The sequence below is a fragment of the Coregonus lavaretus genome, assembly GCF_964263955.1.
Source record: "Coregonus lavaretus genome assembly, chromosome: 27".
Taxonomy (NCBI): Eukaryota; Metazoa; Chordata; class Actinopteri; order Salmoniformes; family Salmonidae; genus Coregonus; species Coregonus lavaretus.
Window position 1 is genome coordinate 21006113 of NC_140014.1, and position 24223 is coordinate 21030335.

Genomic DNA, 24223 nt, shown 5'->3' on the forward strand with positions numbered 1-24223 from the left:
CAACACAGACTTTCAACTCCCTCCAAAGATTTTCTATGGGGTTGAGATCTGGAGACTGGCTAGGCCACTCCAGGACCTTGAAATGCTTCTTACGAAGCCACTCCTTCGTTGCCCGGGCGGTGTGTTTGAGATCATTGTCATGCTGAAAGACCCAGCCACGTTTCATCTTCAATGCCCTTGCTGATGGAAGGAGGTTTTCACTCAAAATCTCACGATACATGGCCCCATTCATTCTTTCCTTTACACGGATCAGTCGTCCTGGTCCCTTTGCAGAAAAACAGCCCCAAAGCATGATGTTTCCACCCCCATCCTTCACAGTAGGTATGGTGTTCTTTGGATGCAACTCAGCGTTCTTTGTCCTCCAAACACGACGAGTTGAGTTTTTACCAAAAAGTTCTATTTTGGTTTCATTTGACCATATGACATTCTCCCAATCCTCTTCTGGATCATCCAAATGCACTCTAGCAAACTTCAGACGGGCCTGGACATGTACTGGCTTAAGCAGGGGGACACGTCTGGCACTGCAGGATTTGAGTCCCTGGCGGCGTAGTGTGTTACTGATGGTAGGCTTTGTTACATTGGTCCCAGCTCTCTGCAGGTCATTCACTAGGTCCCCCCATGTGGTTCTGGGATTTTTGCTCACCGTTCTTGTGATCATTTTGACCCCACGGGGTGAGATCTTGCGTGGAGCCCCAGATCGAGGGAGATTATCAGTGGTCTTGTATGTCTTCCATTTCCTAATAATTGCTCCCACCGTTGATTTCTTCAAACCAAGCTGCTTACCTATTGCAGATTCAGTCTTCCCAGCCTGGTGCAGGTCTACAATTTTGTTTCTGGTGTCCTTTGACAGCTCTTTGGTCTTGGCCATAGTGGAGTTTGGAGTGTGACTGTTTGAGGTTGTGGACAGGTGTCTTTTATACTGATAACAAGTTCAAACAGGTGCCATTAATACAGGTAACGAGTGGAGGACAGAGGAGCCTCTTAAAGAAGAAGTTACAGGTCTGTGAGAGCCAGAAATCTTGCTTGTTTGTAGGTGACCAAATACTTATTTTCCACCATAATTTGCAAATAAATTCATTAAAAATCCTACAATGTGATTTTCTGGAGAAAAAAATTCTCAATTTGTCTGTCATAGTTGACGTGTACCTATGATGGAAATTACAGGCCTCTCTCATCTTTTTAAGTGGGAGAACTTGCACAATTGGTGGCTGACTAAATACTTTTTTTCCCCACTGTACATGTTCTTGTATGTTTATTTGGTATATCAGTAAGATCAGAAATTAGACTTGGATTGGATGTAAAGATGTTGAGCTACCACAATGAAAATAACAACAGTCTGTAACTAATTCTGACTCAGCTGTTGTGAGCATGTTGTCTCCTGTTTGCTTAGCAACATACATTGTTCATCTCTCAGCCACTCCAGATAGACAAATACAGTTGTTGCTATTTATGTTGAGCACATCACGACAAAGCATACACATCCGTACCAGCATGGTCCTCTCCATCACCCCCTCTTCTCCTCCAGACAGGGCTAATGAAGAGAGAGAGTGGGCTTCACTGACTGCAGCACCTAAATTGGTATCAGTACAGAGTGGCCGTGATCCATCTGATGCCCATATAGAGAATCTATCCATCTCTGTGCATCTTCCCTTGCCTTACCTTCTCAAAATAGAACAGTTCTATCCGGCTCTCACTCAACACAGCCACACTGTTGTCAAGCTCTCTGTCTTACAGTACTTTCACATTTCAGTAGCTTGGCTTTGCCTCAGACACAGAGGAAAAGAGTGCAGACGAATGGATGCAACTTGGAAGTAAGTGACTGTGATTTTGGCTCAGATGAAGGACTTTCTGTTGAAGAAAATCACTTCCTTGCAGTCATTTTCAAATCTCTCTGAGTGTCGCCATGTTGTAATTGGAGGACCTTTGTAAGGTGCTAACCAAGCAAAACTGTCACAGTAGGAGCAGGACAACTCTTCTTCCAGTGCCACCACTCCCACCTTGAACTATTCTGTTGTCTTTCATTACCACACATGCAAAAAGCCTTCACTATAGCATTTCTTCCCCAATTACCATGCAGAGATAAAGTCAGGGGACCTTATTAGACTACAGACACTCTGGAGTCCCACTGGCACTCAGGATGTAGATGCTGTAAGATGTGTTTGTTTGGCCTAAGTGCCTTGAAGAATACAGATGTAGGATCTTAATTTGAGCCAGTTTGCTATTGCAGGAAAATAATCCTGCAGCAACAGGAAATGTTAATTATTATGTGGATTTTAATTAATGGACATTTTTTGTAGAGGTTGATACATTTTACATTAGGGCAAATCAAGTCATTTTTATGTGGAAATTACAAACTATAGAAGCCTTTTTGGACCTTGAATACAAGTTTCAAGTTATATTAGTCATATGTACGGGATACACATGGTATACACCGTCCAATTAAATGCTGACTTACAGGTTCCTTCTTGACAATGCAACAACAATAAGGAATAATACAAGATAAGAATATGAACATTAAGGAAATGTCTCAGTAGAATAGAATAGACATTGTAGCATAAGTATAATACAGGAAGGCACAAGTTATAGTCAAATATTCACACGTGTTTTGGGGAAGGGGGGGATTGGGGGCAAGTGTTTAAATTGTGCAGTATTTAGCATAATAAGAGTCTGGTAGCTGCAGTTGTGATGTGTGTGTAGCATGACTGTATATGAGTGAGTGAGTGCATGTGTGCTATGTTGCGGAGAGTCAGTGCAGGTGGTCAGTCCAGTTCAAGTGTTCAGCCATCTGATGGCTTGTAGATAGAAACTGTCTCTGAACCTGTTGGTATCAGACCTCATGCTCCGATACCATCTGCCCAACGGTAAAGGAGTGAACAGCTCGTGGCTGGGGTGTGTGGGGTCCTTGATAATGCTGCAGGCCTTCCTCAGACACTGTTTCGAGTAGATGTCCTGGATGGGTGGGAGCACGGTCCCAGTGATGTACTGGGCCATCTTCACCACCCGCTGGAGGGCCTTGCAGTCGTGGACGGAGCAATTTCCATACCAGGCCGTGATGCAACCGGTCAGGAAGCTTTCAATGGTCCAGTGGCAGGATATGGAGAGGACCTGGGTGGCATGCCAATTTTTTCTGCCACCTTAGGAAGTAGAGACGCTGTTACGCCCTCTTGACAAGAGTGGTGATATCGTTGGTCCTGTCAAATCCTTGGTGATGTGGACGCGTAGAAACTTAAAACTGCTGACTCTCTCTATTGCAGTCCCGCTGATGTGGATCGGGGCATGTTCCCTCCTCTGCTTCCTGAAGTCTACAATCAACTCCTTTGTTTTATAATAATAATACACTGCTCAAAAAAATAAAGGGAACACTAAAATAACACATCCTAGATCTGAATGAATGAAATAATCTTATTAAATACTTTTTTCTTTACATAGTTGAATGTGCTGACAACAAAATCACACAAAAATTATCAATGGAAATCAAATGTATCAACCCATGGAGGTCTGGATTTGGAGTCACCCTCAAAATTAAAGTGGAAAACCACACTACAGGCTGATCCAACTTTGATGTAATGTCCTTAAAACAAGTCAAAATGAGGCTCAGTAGTGTGTGTGGCCTCCACGTGCCTGTATGACCTCCCTACAACGCCTGGGCATGCTCCTGATGAGGTGGCGGATGGTCTCCTGAGGGATCTCCTCCCAGACCTGGACTAAAGCATCCGCCAACTCCTGGACAGTCTGTGGTGCAACGTGGCGTTGGTGGATGGAGCGAGACATGATGTCCCAGATGTGCTCAATTGGATTCAGGTCTGGGGGACGGGCAGGCCATAGCATCAATGCCTTCCTCTTGCAGGAACTGCTGACACACTCCAGCCACATGAGGTCTAGCATTGTCTTGCATTAGGAGGAACCCAGGGCCAACCGCACCAGCATATGATCTCACAAGGGGTCTGAGGATCTCATCTCGGTACAAAATGGCAGTCAGGCTACCTCTGGCGAGCACATGGAGGGCTGTGCGGCCCCCCAAAGAAATGCCACCCCACACCATGACTGACCCACCGCCAAACCGGTCATGCTGGAGGATGTTGCAGGCAGCAGAACGTTCTCCACGGCGTCTCCAGACTCTGTCACGTCTGTCACGTGCTCAGTGTGAACCTGCTTTCATCTGTGAAGAGCACAGGGCGCCAGTGGCGAATTTGCCAATCTTGGTGTTCTCTGGCAAATGCCAAACGTCCTGCACGGTGTTGGGCTGTAAGCACAACCCCCACCTGTGGACATCGGGCCCTCATACCACCCTCATGGAGTCTGTTTCTGACCGTTTGAGCAGACACATGCACATTTGTGGCCTGCTGGAGGTCATTTTGCAGGGCTCTGGCAGTGCTCCTCCTGCTCCTCCTTGCACAAAGGCGGAGGTAGCAGTCCTGCTGCTGGGTTGTTGCCCTCCTACGGCCTCCTCCACGTCTCCTGATGTACTGGCCTGTCTCCTGGTAGCGCTTCCATATTCTGGACACTACGCTGACAGACACAGCAAACCTTCTTGCCACAGCTCGCATTGATGTGCCATCCTGGATGAGCTGCACTACCTGAGCCACTTGTGTGGGTTGTAGACTCCGTCTCATGCTACCACTAGAGTGAAAGCTCAGCCAGCATTCAAAAGTGACCAAAACATCAGCCAGGAAGCATAGGAACTGAGAAGTGGTCTGTGGTCGCCACCTGCAAAACCAGTCCTTTATTGGGGGTGTCTTGCTAATTGCCTATAATTTCCACCTGTTGTCTATTCCATTTGCACAACAGCATGTGACATTTATTGTCAATCAGTGTTGCTTCCTAAGTGGACAGTTTGATTTCACAGAAGTGTGATTGACTTGGAGTTACATTGTGTTGTTTAAGTGTTCCCTTTTTTTTTTTGAGCAGTGTACATTACATTTATAGTGCGCTTTTCACTAACAGATGTAAATCACAAAGCTCTTTACATTGAGCGCAACCATTAAAATAAAAAAGCTACACTAAAAGGGCAAAAACACTGGCGAGAAATTAAAAGATAGCTAGCGGTGTAGTACTATACAAGATACACAAAATAATTAAGGAGACGACAAGGACAAAACAATAGAACTTGAAACTAAAGTATATGACCAACAACAGACACCACAACATAGATCACATTAAGTGAAAACCAGTTTGAAGAAGTGTTTCTTGAGCTCAGACTTAAAGGCAGTGGTGGTCTAGGGCATGGGAAGGGAGGGGGGTGCTCGTTCTAAAGCCGAGGGCCGAGACAGCAGAGTGCTCGGTCACCCATTGTTTTTAGGCGTGTCTTTGGGACTGCAAGGAGTCTTTGATCATTTGACTGGAGTGATCAAATTAAGATCCTACATCTGCAGCAGTTGTTTTCAATAGATGGACAGCTGTTTTAGTGAATGAGATCCAAAGCAATGACTGTGTTGGTCTTGATATAGGATATTATAGGGTTACTTGTTTCTATCCTGCTTTTCAAGTACATCCGTCACTGCAGATAATTGTGTCTCTTGAAATTAGTCACTATCTATGGGCCACTCACAGTGGGGGAAAAAAGTATTTAGTCAGCCACCAATTGTGCAAGTTCTCCCACTTAAAAAGATGAGAGAGGCCTGTAATTTTCATCATAGGTACACGTCAACTATGACAGACAAATTGAGGAAAGAAATTCCAGAAAATCACATTGTAGGATTTTTAATGAATTTATTTGCAAATTATGGTGGAAAATAAGTATTTGGTCACCTACAAATAAGCAAGATTTCTGGCTCTCACAGACCTGTAACTTCTTCTTTAAGAGGCTCCTCTGTCCTCCACTCGTTACCTGTATTAATGGCACCTGTTTGAACTTGTTATCAGTATAAAAGACACCTGTCCACAACCTCAAACAGTCACACTCCAAACTCCACTATGGCCAAGACCAAAGAGCTGTCAAAGGACACCAGAAACAAAATTGTAGACCTGCACCAGGCTGGGAAGACTGAATCTGCAATAAGTAAGCAGCTTGGTTTGAAGAAATCAACTGTGGGAGCAATTATTAGGAAATGGAAGACATACAAGACCACTGATAATCTCCCTCGATCTGGGGCTCCACGCAAGATCTCACCCCGTGGGGTCAAAATGATCACAAGAACGGTGAGCAAAAATCCCAGAACCACACGGGGGGACCTAGTGAATGACCTGCAGAGAGCTGGGACCAAAGTAACAAAGCCTACCATCAGTAACACACTACGCCGCCAGGGACTCAAATCCTGCAGTGCCAGACGTGTCCCCCTGCTTAAGCCAGTACATGTCCAGGCCCGTCTGAAGTTTGCTAGAGTGCATTTGGATGATCCAGAAGAGGATTAGGAGAATGTCATATGGTCAGATGAAACCAAAATATAACTTTTTGGTAAAAACTCAACTCGTCGTGTTTGGAGGACAAAGAATGCTGAGTTGCATCCAAAGAACACCATACCTACTGTGAAGCATGGGGGTGGAAACATCATGCTTTGGGGCTGTTTTTCTGCAAAGGGACCAGGACGACTGATCCGTGTAAAGGAAAGAATGAATGGGGCCATGTATCGTGAGATTTTGAGTGAAAACCTTCTTCCATCAGCAAGGGCATTGAAGATGAAACGTGGCTGGGTCTTTCAGCATCGAAGGAGTGGCTTCGTAAGAAGCATTTCAAGGTCCTGGAGTGGCCTAGCCAGTCTCCAGATCTCAACCCCATAGAAAATCTTTGGAGGGAGTTGAAAGTCCGTGTTGCCCAGCGACAGCCCCAAAACATCACTGCTCTAGAGGAGATCTGCATGGAGGAATGGGCCAAAATAGCAGCAACAGTGTGTGAAAACCTTGTGAAGACTTACAGAAAACGTTTGACCTGTGTCATTGCCAACAAAGAGTATATAACAAAGTATTGAGAAACTTTTGTTATTGACCAAATACTTATTTTCCACCATAATTTGCAAATAAATTCATTAAAAATCCTACAATGTGATTTTCTGGATTTTTTTCTTCTCATTTTGTCTGTCATTGTTGACGTGTACCTATGATGAAAATTACAGGCCCCTCTCATCTTTTTAAGTGGGAGAACTTGCACAATTGGTGGCTGACTAAATACGTTTTTCCCCCACTGTAGTTCTAAAAGTGCACCATTCATTCTGACTGAGGGATTCAAATGTTTTTCTATGTTGTCTGCACTCATGCAACCCATTGAGTCTGTAACAACAAACTATTACATGGGAGGATGTTTTTCTGGTATTCGTGTTGTTTCTCTTCATCCCTGTGTTTCAAAGGGAGTGCTGACTACTGACTAGATTATCCTTCTCTACAGGCCTGATCGGTAATTGTAAATTGAGTCTATCTGGCTCTATTCCCATGCAGGGAGAAATTCAACAAACTTTTAATTGCTCCGTTCCCCTCGTCTCTATGAGCATTGCCATGGAAACTAAAGCCCACGTAGGCCCTCCTCTTCCTTCCCATTCTCCCACTACACTCCTATATTAGTCTCTTCAACAAGGGAGCTCCAACTGGCCCAAGCAGGGAGCTCCAACTGGCCCAAGCATGCAACTGCCATTGCCATCAATACTTTGACCACGTGGGCCTTGGTTCTGAATCACACACATATTCACACTTGGGCTTTTCCTGTGGTTCTCAGCCCCAGTAGGCCTGCAGGCTGAACAGTCAATCAAGCTGCAGCTAATTGGGTATTTTTCAGTATGCTCCACCTGCCCCGTTTTACCAGAGCAGGCTCAGAATGTTGAATGACCACTGAGGTTACTGGCTGGAAAGTTAACAGTGAAAACTGCTGATGCCCTGCCTGTGGCAATGTGAAGGTACTACAAATGAACCGTCTGAGCAGAGTATGTGACTCAGACTCACTCCTAAAAGTTTGGCCTGTCGCTGTAACAATGTCTGAATGAGATGTTTCTAAGAAGAAATGTAATTTTCAACATGCTGAGCATTGCAGAAGCAATGTTCAAGGGGTCACAGTCTTAGCTGTGGAAACATGGCTGAGGATTCTTTTTCAGAAGCCCAATACCCCCATATAACTGAGATGTATCCTGTTGAGAAATGTCATGGGACTATTTCCAATACACATTCATCAATTAATACATTTCTGTTTTCAAGACATTATACATAGTTGATATTTCAGCAGGAAAAAGAGAAATGGCTTGAGCAGGTACATGGGTTTGGTAATGACTGCCTAAAGCACTAGAATAGAGCAAAGGGAGAGAGGTGTGAGTGAGTGAGTGTACAGTATACTGTATGTGTGTATTTGGTTTCTCCTCTGTGGCTGGCCTTTCTAGTCATTACTTGTCCTGTTGCATGTGAGGGTTGTCCCAGTAGCTGTCACAGTGTCTCTCCCTGGTGGAACAAATCCAGGAGAGGCTCCCTAACACCCGGAGCCCCCTCTTCATGATCAGACCTGCAGCAGCCCCCCTCTGGACCATAGAGGTACAGGGAGACTCTCTCTACCCCAGCAGCCCTCATTCACACCTGTATCCCTAGAGCAGACCAGACCAGCTGGCGCCAAGCTAGATATTAGCTTGCTATTCACACAGTTTGATGCCTGGCTGGTCCTAGGAGAAAAAAAAGTATGTTTGATTTCTTGCCTAAAAGTTACTTGCTCCATAAACAGTTCATTGTGATGGCTTTGGACTGTTGGAAAGCATGCACTAATCCAGCATATGAAGATATCCAGAGCAAGTCAGAAGAATGTATTGGGTCTGTGAACTCTCACTGCACGTAGAAAGAGTTTACACTTATCCAATATGCACTTATCAGAAATCTATTCTATATTTCAAATTGTTGGACTCTGTTCATATGTTAATTGAGCAGTACAGAGAACCTCATTTAGCAGAAAGTAGGTCAGAAAACAGTCTTAAAAGTTTTCCAATTGGCCATCATGACTTTCACAGCCATAAACGTCAATGACGAGCATGTCTGTGGAGGTGATAGCTGTTGAATCATTAATGCTCTATTACAGCCTTATACATTTTTTATCAAGCCCTCATGTTGGGAGACTTTTCTGGTGGTCCTCTGTAGCTCAGCTGGTAGAGCATGGCGCTTGTAACGCCAAGGTAGTGGGTTCGATCCCCAGGACCACCCATACACAAAAAAATATATAATTATGCACGCATGACTGTAAGTCGCTTTGGATAAAAGCATCTGCTAAATGGCATATTATTATTATTATATTATCTTATTATTAGCTTGTCTGGCACCATTTACAGATTTAAGGTACTGTAGTTAGTATTAGTCACAATTTGAGTAAATGCTCTTGTCATGACCAGGATTTAAAAACATCCTGGTTGGTGGAAATGTATTTATTTCTCGTATCCAGTAATAGCTCCCTACAGACATTATTTCAACTCAAACCACTGTTTCAATGAGGTAGAAACTCCAGTTGGTAATCGAAACCACACAGCTTACACAGTACCAAAAGTCCTCATGGTGTTTCTGTGTTTCTGATAAGTTGAGCCTCCTCTAGCAGCATTAGGCCACTCTCACAAATGCCTGACCCTGTCACCTCCACTGGGCCACACTCCACTCTGTAATGGCTGGTCAGGGAGCGTCACGGGGCAGCTGGCTGAGTGGAACGGTGGCACTTCCTGACAGCAGCATGGGCCCTCAGTAGCCTCACAGATAAGAGAGATGGATGACAACGGGGCCCAGAATACACACACACACACACACACACACACACACACACACACACACACACACACACACACACACACGATTGCCGTTTATAGAGCTCAGTGCAAAGGGGCAAAGTGCTGTTATCGCCTGCTAGCAGGAATGTTCAGCTCTTAAAGCCCTCCACACCAAGCTGCAAACACCATTAGCTTCCATAGCGAAAAGATACGGCAAGGTTCTGTACCCCTGCCAAGTACTTCATGTCCACTGTCATCCTATAGGGAGATAATGAGTTATTTTTAATGCTGTTATGGAGTCCAAGGTCCATTATTACACAAGAACAAAATAACTCAATCCTTTCACTGTTGTCTCTCTCAGGGTGTGTGGAGTGGCACTGCATTGTGGCAAATGGAGATGGTTTCAGAGCTTTTTCCCCGTTGTTTTGTCTCAAGGTTTGTATTCAAACACAGGAAGGCATTAAATCTGGTTGGACTGATTGTGCCGTTCCACAACACAATGGCTAAGACAGGAATGTTACTGTAGCATACTGTAAAATCCTTGTTTCTTCTCTCTGAAAATACGGAGAGTTGATGCAGTGTGGTATCTCTCTCTCTCTCTCTCTCTCTCTCTCTCTCTCTCTCTCTCTCTCTCTCTCTCTCTCTCTCTCTCTCTAAGAGCAGTCTGTGTAGAGGTATCAACAGCACAGTCTGTGTAAAGGCAGTAATTCTCTGTGGATGAGCTTTCATAATTCATATGAAGACACTCTCATGGTGAGAGAATTGTAATTGTCTTGCCTCACTATTCCTCCTCCTCTCCTGAAACATTATGGGGCTATTATTAAATCCATACGCATCTCAAATGTGTTGCTCAGGTATATAAAATGTACGACTTGAGCGTCTGAGTCATCTATTTAACACTTAGCCGGTTGGCAAGGAGATGATAGCCATAGACAGACATGCTGATGTGTCAACTAAGTTGTAATTGTTCCTCCTGATTGTTGAATTAGTGAGCAATATTTACACTTGTTGTAAAGCTGTGTAGTTTTACTTTACTGTCCTTGGCGTGTGAGTGGGATTGCCCAGAATACTATACATCTCTATAGTTGTTCTTGTGAGTACACAGTACTGAGGCATGTCATGCAACTGCAACCTGCTGCAACCACTAAAGAGAGGAGGCAGTTGGCTCTTGGTGCACTCGCTTGCTCAGAGATGAAATTCTGAGGCTAAGGAGGCTAATGGAACGACTTCACACGTGCAAATGTGTCAGTTTAAATGATGGATGAGAGGAGAGGGAGAGAAGGGGGTCAGGAACATGCTGGAATGGCAGTGGCACACAACAGAGAATTGCGTGACTTTATCACTGTTCCCTATAGGGCTCTATGCAAATGACTGATAAAGAGTGTTTTCTGATTGTTGCTGACTACTGATGGTAACACAATGAGGAGTCGCTCCATGCCATCTCCCATTTAACAGTGCAGATAAATACAGATTACCTTTCTGAGATGAGGAAGTGAATGGAGTAACCAAATCAAATAGGCTTCGCACACAATCAGGCTTTTGAATTCATCCAAGCATAATCAGCTTTGTTACAGTCAGTGTGTGTATGTGTGTGTGTGTGTGTGTGTGTGTGTGTGTGTGTGTTTGTGTGTTTGTGTGTGTGTTTGTGTGCTTGCTGAAAAATGAAGGATTTAATGGCCAGCGAGCACAGGGTGAGGTGGGCTCTTGATAACACTGAGTGTACTAAATCAGGGTCATTTGATGTGAATTTCTGGTCTGAGAGTCCATCAGTCCAGGCTGTGGTGCTTGGGAGCCCTGTTGTGTGGTGTGACATTGGCAGATCAGGTCTTACTCACTAATCCTAGTCACATCATACCTGACCTGACATCCTGAGACTGTAAAAACCAGGTCAAGGGTTTCACACCACATATCCCTTATTAAGCTTCTCCACCTTGACGGAAACCTCTGCTGCATGGAGCTATAAATGTGTGCATAATGTGTCTGTGTCAGTGGGAGTGATATTGGCTGACTGTAGGTGAGGGGAATTGTTATCCAGAATGCGGGTGTGTATGTTTGTCATGGAGGAGTTTGGTTTCTTGTTTTTGTAATGCTTGAGTTGTGACCTGCGAGCACGGTGCCGCCGTGCCTAATTTTAGGTTGCTGATGTGTGATGTGGTGGGGTGCTCGCTGCCTGCAGTGCGTTTGAGGTGTGATGTTTATCTTAGCCTCTGAGGAATCACTCTGACAGCCTTCCTCAACGTCTCCCCATTGGAGGGCCTTGTTACCGTAGGAACTGTGGGGCTCAATAAACATACTTTTTTTTGCAGGCCACAGCACACACACAAGTAATCCCCATCACCATTGGATTATAATATGAAAATGAATTTTTTTATGGAGAAACTGTGGATGTTTTGGTTCGTGATCTAACCCTGATCACGTGTGTTGTTTCTCCTCTCCCCTTTAGATTGAAGACGTCATTATGCGGATACAAGATGAGAAAGCAGGAGGGGTGGCCATCCGAACTGTCAAGAGCTTCCTGTCCAAGATCCCCAGTGTGGTATCAGGTGACTAGCTATGTGTGTGTGTGTGTGTGTGTGTGTGTGTGTGTGTGTGTGTGTGTGTGTGTGTGTGTGTGTGTGTGTGTGTGTGTGTTGTGTGTGTGTGTGTGTGTGTGTGTGTGTGTAAGCGTGCTTGCTGCATGCGGATGCTTGACATGCATGTGTGTGTGAGAGAGAGTCAGGGAGAGAGAGAGGGAGAGAGAGAGAGAGAGAGAGAGAGAGAGAGAGAGAGAGAGAGAGAGAGAGAGAGAGAGAGAGAGAGAGAGAGAGAGAGAGAGAGAGAGAGAGAGAGAGAGAGAGAGAGAGAGAGAGAGAGAGAGAGAGAGAGAGAGAGAGAGAGAGAGAGAGAGAGAGAGAGAGAGAGAGAGAGAGAGGGGGAGAGAGGAGAGAGATAAATGACTCAGTGTGGCTCAACAGAGAGAGAGAAAGAGTCAGAATCATTAAAGCAAATATGACCTTTCAGGCTCATTTGAATTGCTGCCTCTGCAGATGGGGACAGATGAGGCAGTCTCAGCCCATAAGGCTTTGGCAGAGAAGCCTGATGTGATGTCTGGTGTGTTGCTGCCCTTGTCATTGTGCCGTGTGGATGGTTGTGTGTTGGGTGACATGGTTTAAGGGGCAGTGTGAGTGAGTAAGACAGTTCTGGCGTGTGTGTGTGTGTGTGTGTGTGTGTGTGTGAGAGAGAGTCAACAGAGTCAACAGTATCCATGGGGGTGGTGGGGAGTGGTTGGGGGATGGGGATGCTCCAAGTAACGCCTCTCTGAGTGTGACACACAATCTCACATGTCTCTCTAGGCCTGCTGTGTCACACTTCACTTCACTCCTCACTGCCAAGCGCTAACATTATGCCAAAGATGTTGCTGTCCAGGAGTTAGACAAAATACCTGGTTTCCTGCCTATTGTTAGTCCAAGATCACATTGTTCCGTTTAAATTGTTCCTGCAAACACCTGCTCAGCTATGCCACATTCAGCCTTAGCCAACGGCATTTGTATTTGTATTTATTATGGATCCCCATTAGCTGCTACCAAGGCAGCAGCTACTCTTCCTGGGGTCCGAAAAATTAAGGCAGTAATATACATTATAATAACATTTTTAAACACTAAAATACATTTTACAACAGATTTCACAATACATGAAGTGTGTGCCCTCTGGTCACTGCTCTACTACAACACACAATCCAGGTGTACGTGTGTGTATATTCTGTATGTTATGTGTGTTTGTATGTGTGTGTTTGTACCTGTGTGTTTGACTCTTCACAGTCCTCGTTGTTCCATAAGGTATATTTTTATCTGTTTTTTAAATCGGATTCTACTGCTTGCATCAGTTACCTGATGTGGAATAGAGTTCCATGTAGTCATGGCTCTATGTAGTACTGTGCGCCTCCCATAGTCTGTTCTGGACTTGGGGACTGTGAAGAGTCCTCTGGTGGCATGTCTTGTGGGGTATGCATGAGTGTCTGAGCTGTGTGCTAGTAGTTTAAAGAGACAGTTCGGTTCATTCAACATGTCAATACTTCTTACAAAACAAGTAGTGATTAAGTCAATCTCTCCTCTACTTTAAGCCATGAGAGATTGACATGCATATTATTAATGTTAGCTCTATATGTACATTTAAGGGCCAGCCGTGCTACCCTGTTCTGGGCCAGTTGTAATTTTCCAAAGTCCCTCTTTGTGGCACCTGACCACATGACTGGGCAGTAGTCCAGGTGCGACAAAACTAGGGCCTGTAGGACCCACCTTGTTGATATTGTTGTTAAGAAGGCAGAGCAGCGCTTTATTGTAGACATATTATGGACAGACCTCTCTCCCCATCTTAGCTTCTGTTGCATCAATATGTTTTGACCAAAACAGTTTACAATCCAGGGTTACTCCAAGCAGTTTGGTCTCCTCAACTTGCTCAATTTCCACATTACTCATTACAAGACTTAGTTGAGGTTTAAGGTTTAGTGAATGATTTGTCCCAAATACAATGCTTTCAGTTTTTTAAATATTTAGGACTAACTTATTTCTTGCCTCCCATTCTGAAACTGACTGCAGCTCTTTTTTAAGTGTTGCAGTAATTTCACTCGCTGTAGTAACTGACGTGTATAGTGTTGAGTCATCCGCATACATAGACACATGGGCTTTACTCAGCGCTAGTGGCAGGTCATTAGTAAAGATTGAAAAAAGTAAGGGGCCTAGGTGGCTGCCTTGGGGAATGTTGTTAATTTATCTATTGTAAAAAAACATTGTATCTGGTCAAACACACTTTTTCCCCAAAGTTTACTAAGGGTTGGTAACAGACTGATTGGTCAGCTATTTGATGTCAGCATTGTAGCTGTGCTGTAAGCTAAAAGTAATAGATTGTTGAGGGGAGACCTGTTCAAGGACTGTTGCAGCTTTTGTGGAGAGGCTTTCTGTGTGTACAATGCCATTTAATTGTCGCTGTCAACCATTCTTCTCTTTTGAATACCAGGAGCAGACATTGTGCTGTGGCTGGTGAAAAACCTCTCCATTGAGGACTCAGGTATGCGTGCTATGTACACAGACATAATTACTTATTTCACTGGGATTGACCACTGATGTCTGTCTCTACTCAAGCATTGAAAAGGGAAGCAATTTTTCTCTACTCAGCGTTAGTATCCTGTTCTCTCTCCTGCAGCTGAAGCCATCCATTTAGGGAGCCTGATCGCTGCCCAGGGCTACCTCTTCCCCATCTCCGACCACGTCCTCACTCTCAAAGATGATGGGACCTTGTACCGCTTCCAGGTAAGCTACCATGGTAACTTCAGGCACCAGTAGACCGACCATCCTTAGTGGTCCTAAACTGGATTTATTGTCCACACCACCATCCATAACATGAGTCATGACCTATATCACATGAAGGCAAAGGAGTGGATAAATTATCCCTGTGCACTGTCCAGAACAGAACAGTAGCCTCATTACCTTGTGGCTGGTCACTCTAAAGCAGAAATAACCAGGGGAGAATATGTTCTAACAGAGCCACTTATGTGAGAGATTCCTCTAGTAGTCTGATCCTCACTATACAGGTCAAGCGCTGTAATCAGTCTGGACCCACCGCTGCCATCATTTGCTCCCTTAACCTGTGGTTAAATCACTAGAGATAAGGTCTAGTATTATCACTATATAATAAATATAGATATCAATATTGCTATAATAGATTATACCAATTGGAGAGGCACAATGTACAGTGTTGCAGATCTACTCACAGCATCCCACAGTCTGGTGTAGGGTAGTGTGTACACTTATTACTATGACATTATTAACGGGTTACCAGTCCTTTCTTGGACAGAATTGGTCTTCTACAATAACTATAAGACTCAAATTAGAATAATAGTAATACATGGATCCATCTGAAGGTATGAATTCTTTGAGAATCAATTGGAGTTCTATCCCAGAATAACATGAGTTCTTTATAGAATCAACATTTAATAACGCTAATCAAAATATTTACAAACATAATGAGAGTGATCATGAAAAGGTAGGAAATAGAAGGAAAGACAAGAAAGAGACCTCAAGATCTCTGAATATTAAAGATGTGATACTCAGTCTGTGAACAAAGTCTGTTGTCCTTGGCTCTGGTTAGGCCGCATGGAGGTGAACAAAGAAAAGATGGCGGTGTGTCCTCCTTTGTCCTGAGTTGAAGGGTTCCTTGGTGGTGATTTCTTGCTCCTTTCCTCTGAGTTTAGATGGTCCCTCGTGGGCTGCTTGTTAGGGTTGTGTCCCTGGTTACTCTGTCTGCTGGCTCTTCCTTTCCTTGAAGAAGGTTAGCTTAAATGTACTGTTCAGGCTACACTAGCTCTTTAAAGACTAAGCCTCCATCTGAGACTGTTTAGTGCGTGGGCTCTTCCGTACCAATTTCTGTACTGGAGTACAGGTACTATTCCCTAAAAGGTACCTTCCCTAACTTATCAGTTCACCAGTTCTTTCCATTAAAAGCGAAGGTCCAGGCCCTGTGGTCGGCCTGCTGGAGATGGAGGTCCTTCTCCCTCCTCGAAAGAGGTCCAGCTTGAGAGGTCCAGCGGGATAAGAGGATAAGAGTGCTTTTTCTAGTCCCGTGAGGTCACATGATATGGCACCTAGGTGTGAAGGGCCACTTTTATGAACTTTTGTCGTAAAGAGAGAGAGATTGAATTCAATTCAATTCAATTGAGAGAGAGAATAGCCATAATATTACATTTGAAATGTCTCTATTCCTTTGAAACTTTTGTGAGTGTAATATTTACTGTTCATTTTTTATTGTTTATTTCACTTGGGTTTATTATCTATTTCACTCGCTTTGGCAATGTAAACATATGTTTCCCATGCCGATAAAGCCCTTTGAATTGAATTGAGAGCTTGGAGGATGTCAGTAGCCCATAGAAGTTCAGCATTATAGACAGACAGAAAAAGGATGTTCCACATTGTTCAACATATGACATAAAAACGACACGTCGCTACACTGGCATTGCTGTTCCATCCTCAAAGTAATCTACTGTACTGTGAGGGCCATGCATCGTGTACAGTATGTTACAGTGTAGTGGAGGCTGAATGGTTCCTGGTCCTGCTGAAAGGCTCCAAAAGAATGAGTCACTATGGCTGGCTGATTAGCAGGCTAATCCCAGCTGGGAGCAGCTCCCTTTGGGAAACGTTGGGCTGTCACTCCTCTCTTCCTCAGCACTTGTCTCTGTGTCACCCACCCATCCCACTCCTCCCCCAATCTACCGGAGAATCCACTTAGCCACACTTATTTTCCTTCAGATTAAAACACATTATGTATTTTTTTCTGGAAGGGGGATGTGTGTGTGTCACCCATATTCAATGGGACTAAAAATACCCTTCCTCTGATGTTATGTCATGGTGCAACAAGCGAGTGTCATCATTGCCATTTAAAAGAGGACCTACATGATCTGTTGAATATGTTGATTTGTCTCTGTGCCAGAACTGAGGAGCAGTCCCAGAGGCAGTGTGGGTACACTGTGCTATAAATAGCTGCTGTGTCTTTTTGGAAGCCACACTTTTAATGACAACTTCCTGCTGTGCTTTGAGACAAATCTGTGATGTTTCAGGGCAGGCAGACTCACGTCATAAAATGTTGTTGGAGTCCCGGCTGCTTACAGGGAAGAACGGAGAGAGACAACCATGATGCCTTTCAGACTCTTCTACATGATCTTCCCACCAAACTGCTCCAACGACATAAAATGTTGTTGGAGCAGTTTGGTAACAGACTATAGTAGATTAATCTCTGTTTATCTATCAATCTTCCCTATGCAGCAAAGTAAACGTTAACCTGTCTTTTAGATGTGTCGATTCTGACACATATTCAGATCTCATTGCCTTTTGTTCTGAAGCTAATTATGAGTGATATTGGAGATGAAATATCATGTCGTGGAACATCTCTGTGTTCTAATTCTGCCCATCATTAAGAATGCACGATAGATCTGAGAAATCTATTATTTATGCACTATGGAATGAACCGTGAATCTGAAATATCCATTGCAATAGTCAATTAAATATGAATGGAGAATATAGCTACTGTTCTTCCCTAGATAGTTATGCAGAGCACAAGAAGGCCATTGATCATCAGGTCACTCATCTTCTTTTAACTTGATCATGTTCTTAGAGAGGAAAAGGTAGGAACAGAGAGTTTGGATGGTTTGTATTTTCTCCAGCATCTTCACCTCAACAGAAGGCAGGGCTATGAGTCAGGGTGGACTGGACACAACGCGCATATTAAAACCGGGGGCTGGCCATCTTCAAAGAAACTGGGTCTCCGAAATATGTTTAAAACCTCATTATTTGACATTTCGGATCCCCATACAGAACAATGCTAGCTGAGTGAAACAAAAAGAAAAGGATCAGTTTACTTCAAACACTGCTGCTAGAGACCGTGTGGGGAAAATTGTCTGAATCAACATTAGGAAAACAAAAAGAGGAGACCAGTGTTGGGCAGATGCTTGGATGTTTAAATGTTCTTAAGATGATGAATACTTTCATGATCTCTCCACTTTCCTCCTCAGGCTCCATTCTTCTGGCCCTCTAATTGTTGGGAACCTGAAAACACAGACTATGGTAAGTTAGGTTGGGGTCCCAAGGGGTGGAATTGCAAAAATATCACTGAACTCAGCTCAAAATGTGCCTAAATATTGCCTCTGTGATTTAATTATCTGTGCGTAACCCCTAATTATTTCCCCCTGATGTCCCCCCTCCCTCCCAGCCAACCTAGCCTATAGCCCTGCTCAGTGCAGAGTGAGAACAGAGTGTCTGGCCCAGACTGTGTCATATCCTCCTGCCTAGAGTGTAAACACAGACTATGGATCTGTTGTTGTCTCACACCTAGTATTGAATGAGTGGCCCACTCTGTAATGCATCCCACTATCTCTCCAGGAGGATCTAATCTCACCCCTAAGCCTGCAGCGCTAGATTAGCCATCCAAGGTACAGGGGCCTTGCGTGACATTATTGTAAATATCCAGGCTTTCATGTTTGCATGGCATTTCTCCAGCCTGATTATGTAAATGACAAAAGATGCCAACGGTCTCATTAAATATTGCTCACACACTCTGATCAGTAGAGATTTACTCAGGCAGAAACTGAGTAGGTGCCATTTGTTTAGAAGAGATAAACTACACTTACACAGCTGTTGATGCATCATCTGTGGTATTTGTTTGGCAATGTCACTAAAACAAGTCTGCCAAGCAACAGCAAGTAACTGACTACTTTCTACTGTCTCTTCTCTCCTCTGCAGCCATTTACTTGTGTAAGCGCACCATGCAGAACAAGGCCAGGCTGGAGCTAGCTGACTACGAGGCTGTGAGTGCCCTATTCACCCTACTGGAACAATACACTATCTATACGCTACAGACCTGTTTAACAAAGCTATCATCTACACAACTACAGCTTCTCTCAGATCACATGCCATGCCCCTGAGCTCTAGTCTATTTCATGCTCTATAGGTTTGGTGGTTGGGTCAGAGTGTTGTTTTCCCCACATTTTAAAAATAGGTCATTTCAGTGAACATGTACAGGTATGACAGATGTTTGCATTGCTCATGTGCCAAGCAGATGCCTTTATTACGTGCAAATTACAACAGCCATGATATTACTTGCTGATTAAGCTGAGATGGCTAGCTTTATGCAGTAAGAGAGTTATGCATTATAGCAATGTAATTACCCAAGAACCTTCACTGGTTTACTCTCACCCCTCATGTCTTTATGATTGGGGGGTCTTACAGGAGAATCTGGCTCGACTGCAGAGGGCCTTCGCCAGGAAGTGGGAGTTCATCTTCATGCAAGCTGAGGCGCAGGTCAAGTGAGTGGACAGTAACTAGGCAAAAGAACACACACAACCTATTGTGGTTTTGATACGTTGTCTATTGTCCCATATGTCACTGTATTCCCTATGTTTCATTCACTGATGCAGGTGACTATAGAGAGCCAGATGCATACCCCTAGGTTACTTTCTAGGTGACCTTTCAGTCTTTGTCTTTTATCACTGTTCCTTCTCCGTCTCCATCTGCTGGTTGACATTTGTAAACACAGTGCAGATCAGATACAATCTATTCAACACGACATCAGGAAATTAAAAAAGGCCATGATGAACCTTTAAAATGATTATAGTCTGAGCACTAAGTATTTACTGTTGTTAGGTAGAGGTAAGAGATTATACATTAAGCTCTGCTACATTCAGAGAGAAATAGGCCAACAAGCACTTATCAGAAAATGTCAATTACGTAAGAGTTGTACCCTACCGGCGGCCAGACCACAGATTGCTTGATGAAGCGACGAGACAGGTTGTGACCTACACTTTGAGCTTTTACCCTCCTCTGGTCTCTCAGTAAGAGTGACACGTCTGTCTGTGTACTCAGTATCGACCTGTCTCTGTCCTCTGTCCCCTACCCTCAGGATCGACAGGAAGAAGGACAAGGCTGAGAGGAAGATCTTGGACAGCCAAGAGAGGGCATTCTGGGACGTCCATCGCCCTGTGGTGAGCTGAGGGCTGAGGGGAGATGGTGGTTCTGGGGTCTGAGGGAGGGCTGGAGAGAGGATGTGATGAGAGGACAGGGAGTGTTACAGTGAAAGTCCCATAGGGCTCTACAGTTAGAACAATAAAGGGTTCAGTGTAGTTGTCTAGTGTGGCCTGGGTTAGCCTGAATTAGGTGGGATCCCAGTGGGTTTCTGTATTATCCAACTCCTCTGTGGTTGTAATGTTGAATGAAGTGTAGCCTCCAGGCTAGGGCAGGATGCTGCCTGGTGACCCACTATTATCTGACCTAGAAACTAACTCTCTTACAGCCAGGCTGTGTAAATACCACAGAGATGGACATTCGCAAGTGCCGGAGAGAGAAGAATCCACAGAGGGTGAAAAGGGTAAGGAAGAAGGCTTTTAGTGATGAGTGGTCTCTCTGTTTGTGCATGTATGTATGTATGTACTGTATATGTTCTGTGCAGTGTGTGCCTGGGTTGAGGGTGAGCGTATAAGCAATAACAGACATGTATTTCCATTCTGTCTCTGTCCAGTCGGTGTATGGGGTAACAGACAACACCCAGACTCAGAGTCCAGTCCACCAGTCCATCCTCTCCCAGCCGGCCAGGAAGCCCACCAGAGAGGACGTGCAGAAGGAGGTAACACACTCTGTGATGCTCCTGACAGGTCATTACTAACACCGCCATTATCCATTATCTCCTGCTATCTGTCTCTCTGTCTCATTCATCAATCATAACTCCAACTCACTTCTGAGTAATGCGCTACTGTCTCATTCTGCCATCGTGAATTATTTTCTCCCTCAGATTTCCTTCTTGAACATCCAGCTGGACAGACACTGTATGAAAATGTCCAAAGTAGCAGACAGTCTCATGGGCTACACGGAACAGTTCATGGTCTACGATCCTTTGGTGTCAACCATTGAACCATCCAACCCCTGGATCAGCGATGACATGACCTTCTGGGACCTGGAGGCTAGGTGGGTTCACTGGGGAAGCAGCGTGAGGCCATAGGCACCATGGACACCATGCACAGACCTCACTAGTCAAACACAATCACTCTTCATATGACTGGTGGGGTCAGGCAGAGGGTTAGTGCTCTCATGTGCTGGCTGAAATGTCATGATAGCCCCATGGCTAGCTCCTCTTTCTTTCCCTATGCAATCCACATTTTAAACGGCATCCACAACCACAATGTAATGCATGTACTGTGGGGAGATCATGTAGAAAAGTCTGAAAGGCATCATGGTTGTCTCTCTCCGTTCTTCCCTGTGAGCAGCCGGGACCCCAGCCAGCACCGTGTGAAGAAGTGGGGCTTCTCTCTGGAGGAGGCCCTAAAGGACCCAGCAGGGCAGGATGCATTCCTCAAGTTCCTGGAGTCAGAGTTCAGCTCAGAGAACCTCCGGTGAGAGATAGAGCCTTACAGGCCCAGGCAGGGACAGTTCACAGTGATAACACAGTCACTATCCTCTTCCATTCTATTGTTTCACATCCATTTCAATTCCCCAGGCCATTAGATAGAGAGGCTTTTGAGTGGCGGTAATGAGATTAAGGGAATGACTGCACTGAATGTCCACAGGGGGAGCGCTCCTCTCCTGGCAGATAATAATGGGAAGTAAATGTTGCAGACACTGATCTCTATTGGCTGTGTCCTCCCTGTGCCCCTTGGCTAGGTTCTGGTTGGCAGTGCAGGATCTGAAGCGGAGGCCCCTGGAGAACGTGGCAGCCAGAACCCAGGAGATCTGGCAGGAGTTCCTGGCAGAGGGCGCGCCCAGCTCCATCAACTTGGACTCCCACAGCTATGAGCGCACCAGCCATAACCTCAAAGACCCTGGACGATACAGCTATGAGGACGCCCAGGTAGATATCACAGCCTCCCCTATGCACAGAAACACATATGCTTGCATGCCCACACACACAGTCAATATTGCTGCTACTACTGCACCTACAGTAAACACACAAACACATAATATCCCCACCCACACTGCACACTATGGTGGCTGAGAGGGGGGTGGATGGATAGATGTAGTGAGAAGGAAGTGAGTGAACGGTGGTGAAGAATCTGTGGTTCCCAGAGCCCATCCTTAGCGTAGTTGCAAACAACTAGATGCATCCGGTTTTCAGGGATACAGTTAATTCAACCTAGCTTCCTTTTCCTCTGAAAAACGGATGTGGAAACTCCGCTCAGGCGTCTTTTTATGCCTGCTATGTTAGGTTAGCCAGGGCCTAATGGGCAGAGTAATGCCTGTGAATAGCCCATGCATTCATCCTACATTCCTTAGGTTCAAACTGTATTAGCTTTGTTTGAGGGTGACTGCCTCATGGTGCATTAGTGTCAATGGCTCTGCGTTCAATCAGCCCTGTCTCAGGAGTCTCCTCCCTCCCACCCTCCCTACCTCTCTCCTTCCCTACCTCTCTCCTTCCCTACCCCTCTCTCTCCCTCCATGTTAGCATGCATGGTTAACATTCAGCTCCCCCGTGCCTTCTTACATAATCTCAACTCTGTCTCTTTCTCTCTCTCTAAAACACAAACACACACCCCACAACAACCATCATCACCACCTCTTCCCTCTTCTCCAGGAGCACATCTTCAAGTTGATGAAAAGTGACAGCTATGCACGCTTCCTGAGATCTAACATCTATCAGGACCTCCTGCTAGCCAGAAAGAAGCCGGTGAGCTCTACTATAACTAACCCCTAATCAGTCACACCCTCCACCTGAGATATTATGCATTTACTAAATATGTTTGAAAGCACTCCATCCTTTTTTTGGAAGTGGATACATTTATTATAAAATCTACACTTTCTACAGATACTATATCTCCATTTACATCTGAACTGAGACATTAGCTTACCTTTGCTTGAGTATTCTTGTCACTCAGCTTATTATATTCTTTGACTCCTTCAGATTTATACATACAATCACAGCTCTCTAAAACATCAAATAAAGCGAGTCCTGTTATACTGTGTACTAGGATGATCAGCACCACAGCAGATCAAAGCATCATCTTCTCCTGGTGAGCAGCTGCAGTGCATCCCTGTGTTATGTAGTACCCTGAAAAGACACTCCCCCCTGCTGGCCTGGCCCCTAGCTTCTCTACCACAGCCACCGCTTCTGGCTTCATGGCCTAAAACATGTTTTGCCTTGAAACGCTTCTAACCTTCCCTCATCCTCCCCGTGTCTCTCACCCTCACACCACCCTGCCTCTAGTCACAGACAGAGAGTGAGCAGGGCCGCCGTACCTCCCTGGAGAAGTTCACCCGCAGTGTGGTAAGTTACCAGGAACTGGGTCCGTCTCACAGGCATGCGACCCAATGAAGACCTTTTTCAAGGTCAAAATGATTGTGAAGGCTAGTAGTACAGAGAGGTATTTTACTTGTATTTCTTGAGAGAAATTCAGAAAAGGACAGGTAAGTGCTCAACATGTTGGCAGGGATAGCTAGTCTAAGTACTTTCTTGGCACAGTACTGTACACAGACTGCATGATTTTTCAGAAACCCAGCCAGTAAAGTTTGTTTCCATTTTCCAGGGCAAGTCTTTGACGGGCAAGCGGCTGACAGGGCTGATGCAGTCATCCTGACACTGCCTAGGCTGGAGGGACACAGACAGACACCCCTGGAAGTGTCATGACCATGCGGGGAGAGTGGCGTGCTGGGGTGGGGAGCTCTGCTCTGGAGGGTCACAGACAGTACCATGCAGCGCTGGGGTTAGGAATACTCACAGAACCACAGAGGAATGGATCATGCCAGCAAGGGCGGGCCTTGACCCACTCACTACATCGCATGCATACAGTACAAGCACACACAGACACACACGGTTACAGTAGGGCTACATACAAGCTCAAAGAGTCATAGTGGGACATATACAGATATAAATACACAGTACAAGCTGCCCTCACTAGGCAGTCAGCAATAAAGACAGCAGGATAACACTTTTATGTTCTGTATTTAACAAATCTCTTTTTTATATCTTTATCTAAATCTATATCATATTTTTTCTTATACAGTACACTGCATAATCCTGTTTACTGACCTATTATTTTTGCAGTGATTGGGAATATATTTTTGTTTGCCCATAAATCT

The 24223-nt window shown here is 44.8% G+C and overlaps 1 protein-coding gene across 9 annotated transcripts in view; it reads left to right on the top strand.

Moving 5' to 3' along the window:
- The window catches only part of LOC311103057 (regulator of G-protein signaling 6-like), a gene marked incomplete at both ends in the record, with an annotated part of 45134 nt that extends 21403 nt beyond the window's left edge, over window positions 1-23731 (top strand). The window contains 15 exons of one of the 9 annotated variants that reach the window (XM_084144573.1): window positions 12088-12187; window positions 14637-14687; window positions 14823-14929; window positions 18181-18232; window positions 18908-18972; window positions 19394-19470; window positions 20064-20145; window positions 20454-20528; window positions 20679-20783; window positions 20949-21121; window positions 21421-21546; window positions 21815-22001; window positions 22722-22814; window positions 23352-23411; window positions 23671-23731. In XM_084144573.1, coding sequence (XP_084000699.1) covers window positions 12088-12187; window positions 14637-14687; window positions 14823-14929; window positions 18181-18232; window positions 18908-18972; window positions 19394-19470; window positions 20064-20145; window positions 20454-20528; window positions 20679-20783; window positions 20949-21121; window positions 21421-21546; window positions 21815-22001; window positions 22722-22814; window positions 23352-23411; window positions 23671-23721 — 1404 coding nt within the window. The remainder of the gene's footprint in view (window positions 1-12087; window positions 12188-14636; window positions 14688-14822; window positions 14930-18180; window positions 18233-18907; window positions 18973-19393; window positions 19471-20063; window positions 20146-20453; window positions 20529-20678; window positions 20784-20948; window positions 21122-21420; window positions 21547-21814; window positions 22002-22721; window positions 22815-23351; window positions 23412-23670) is intronic. The other 8 variants (XM_084144574.1, XM_084144575.1, XM_084144576.1 and 5 more) reach the window with 8 other exon arrangements.
- Between the last annotated feature and the right edge of the window lie 492 nt (window positions 23732-24223).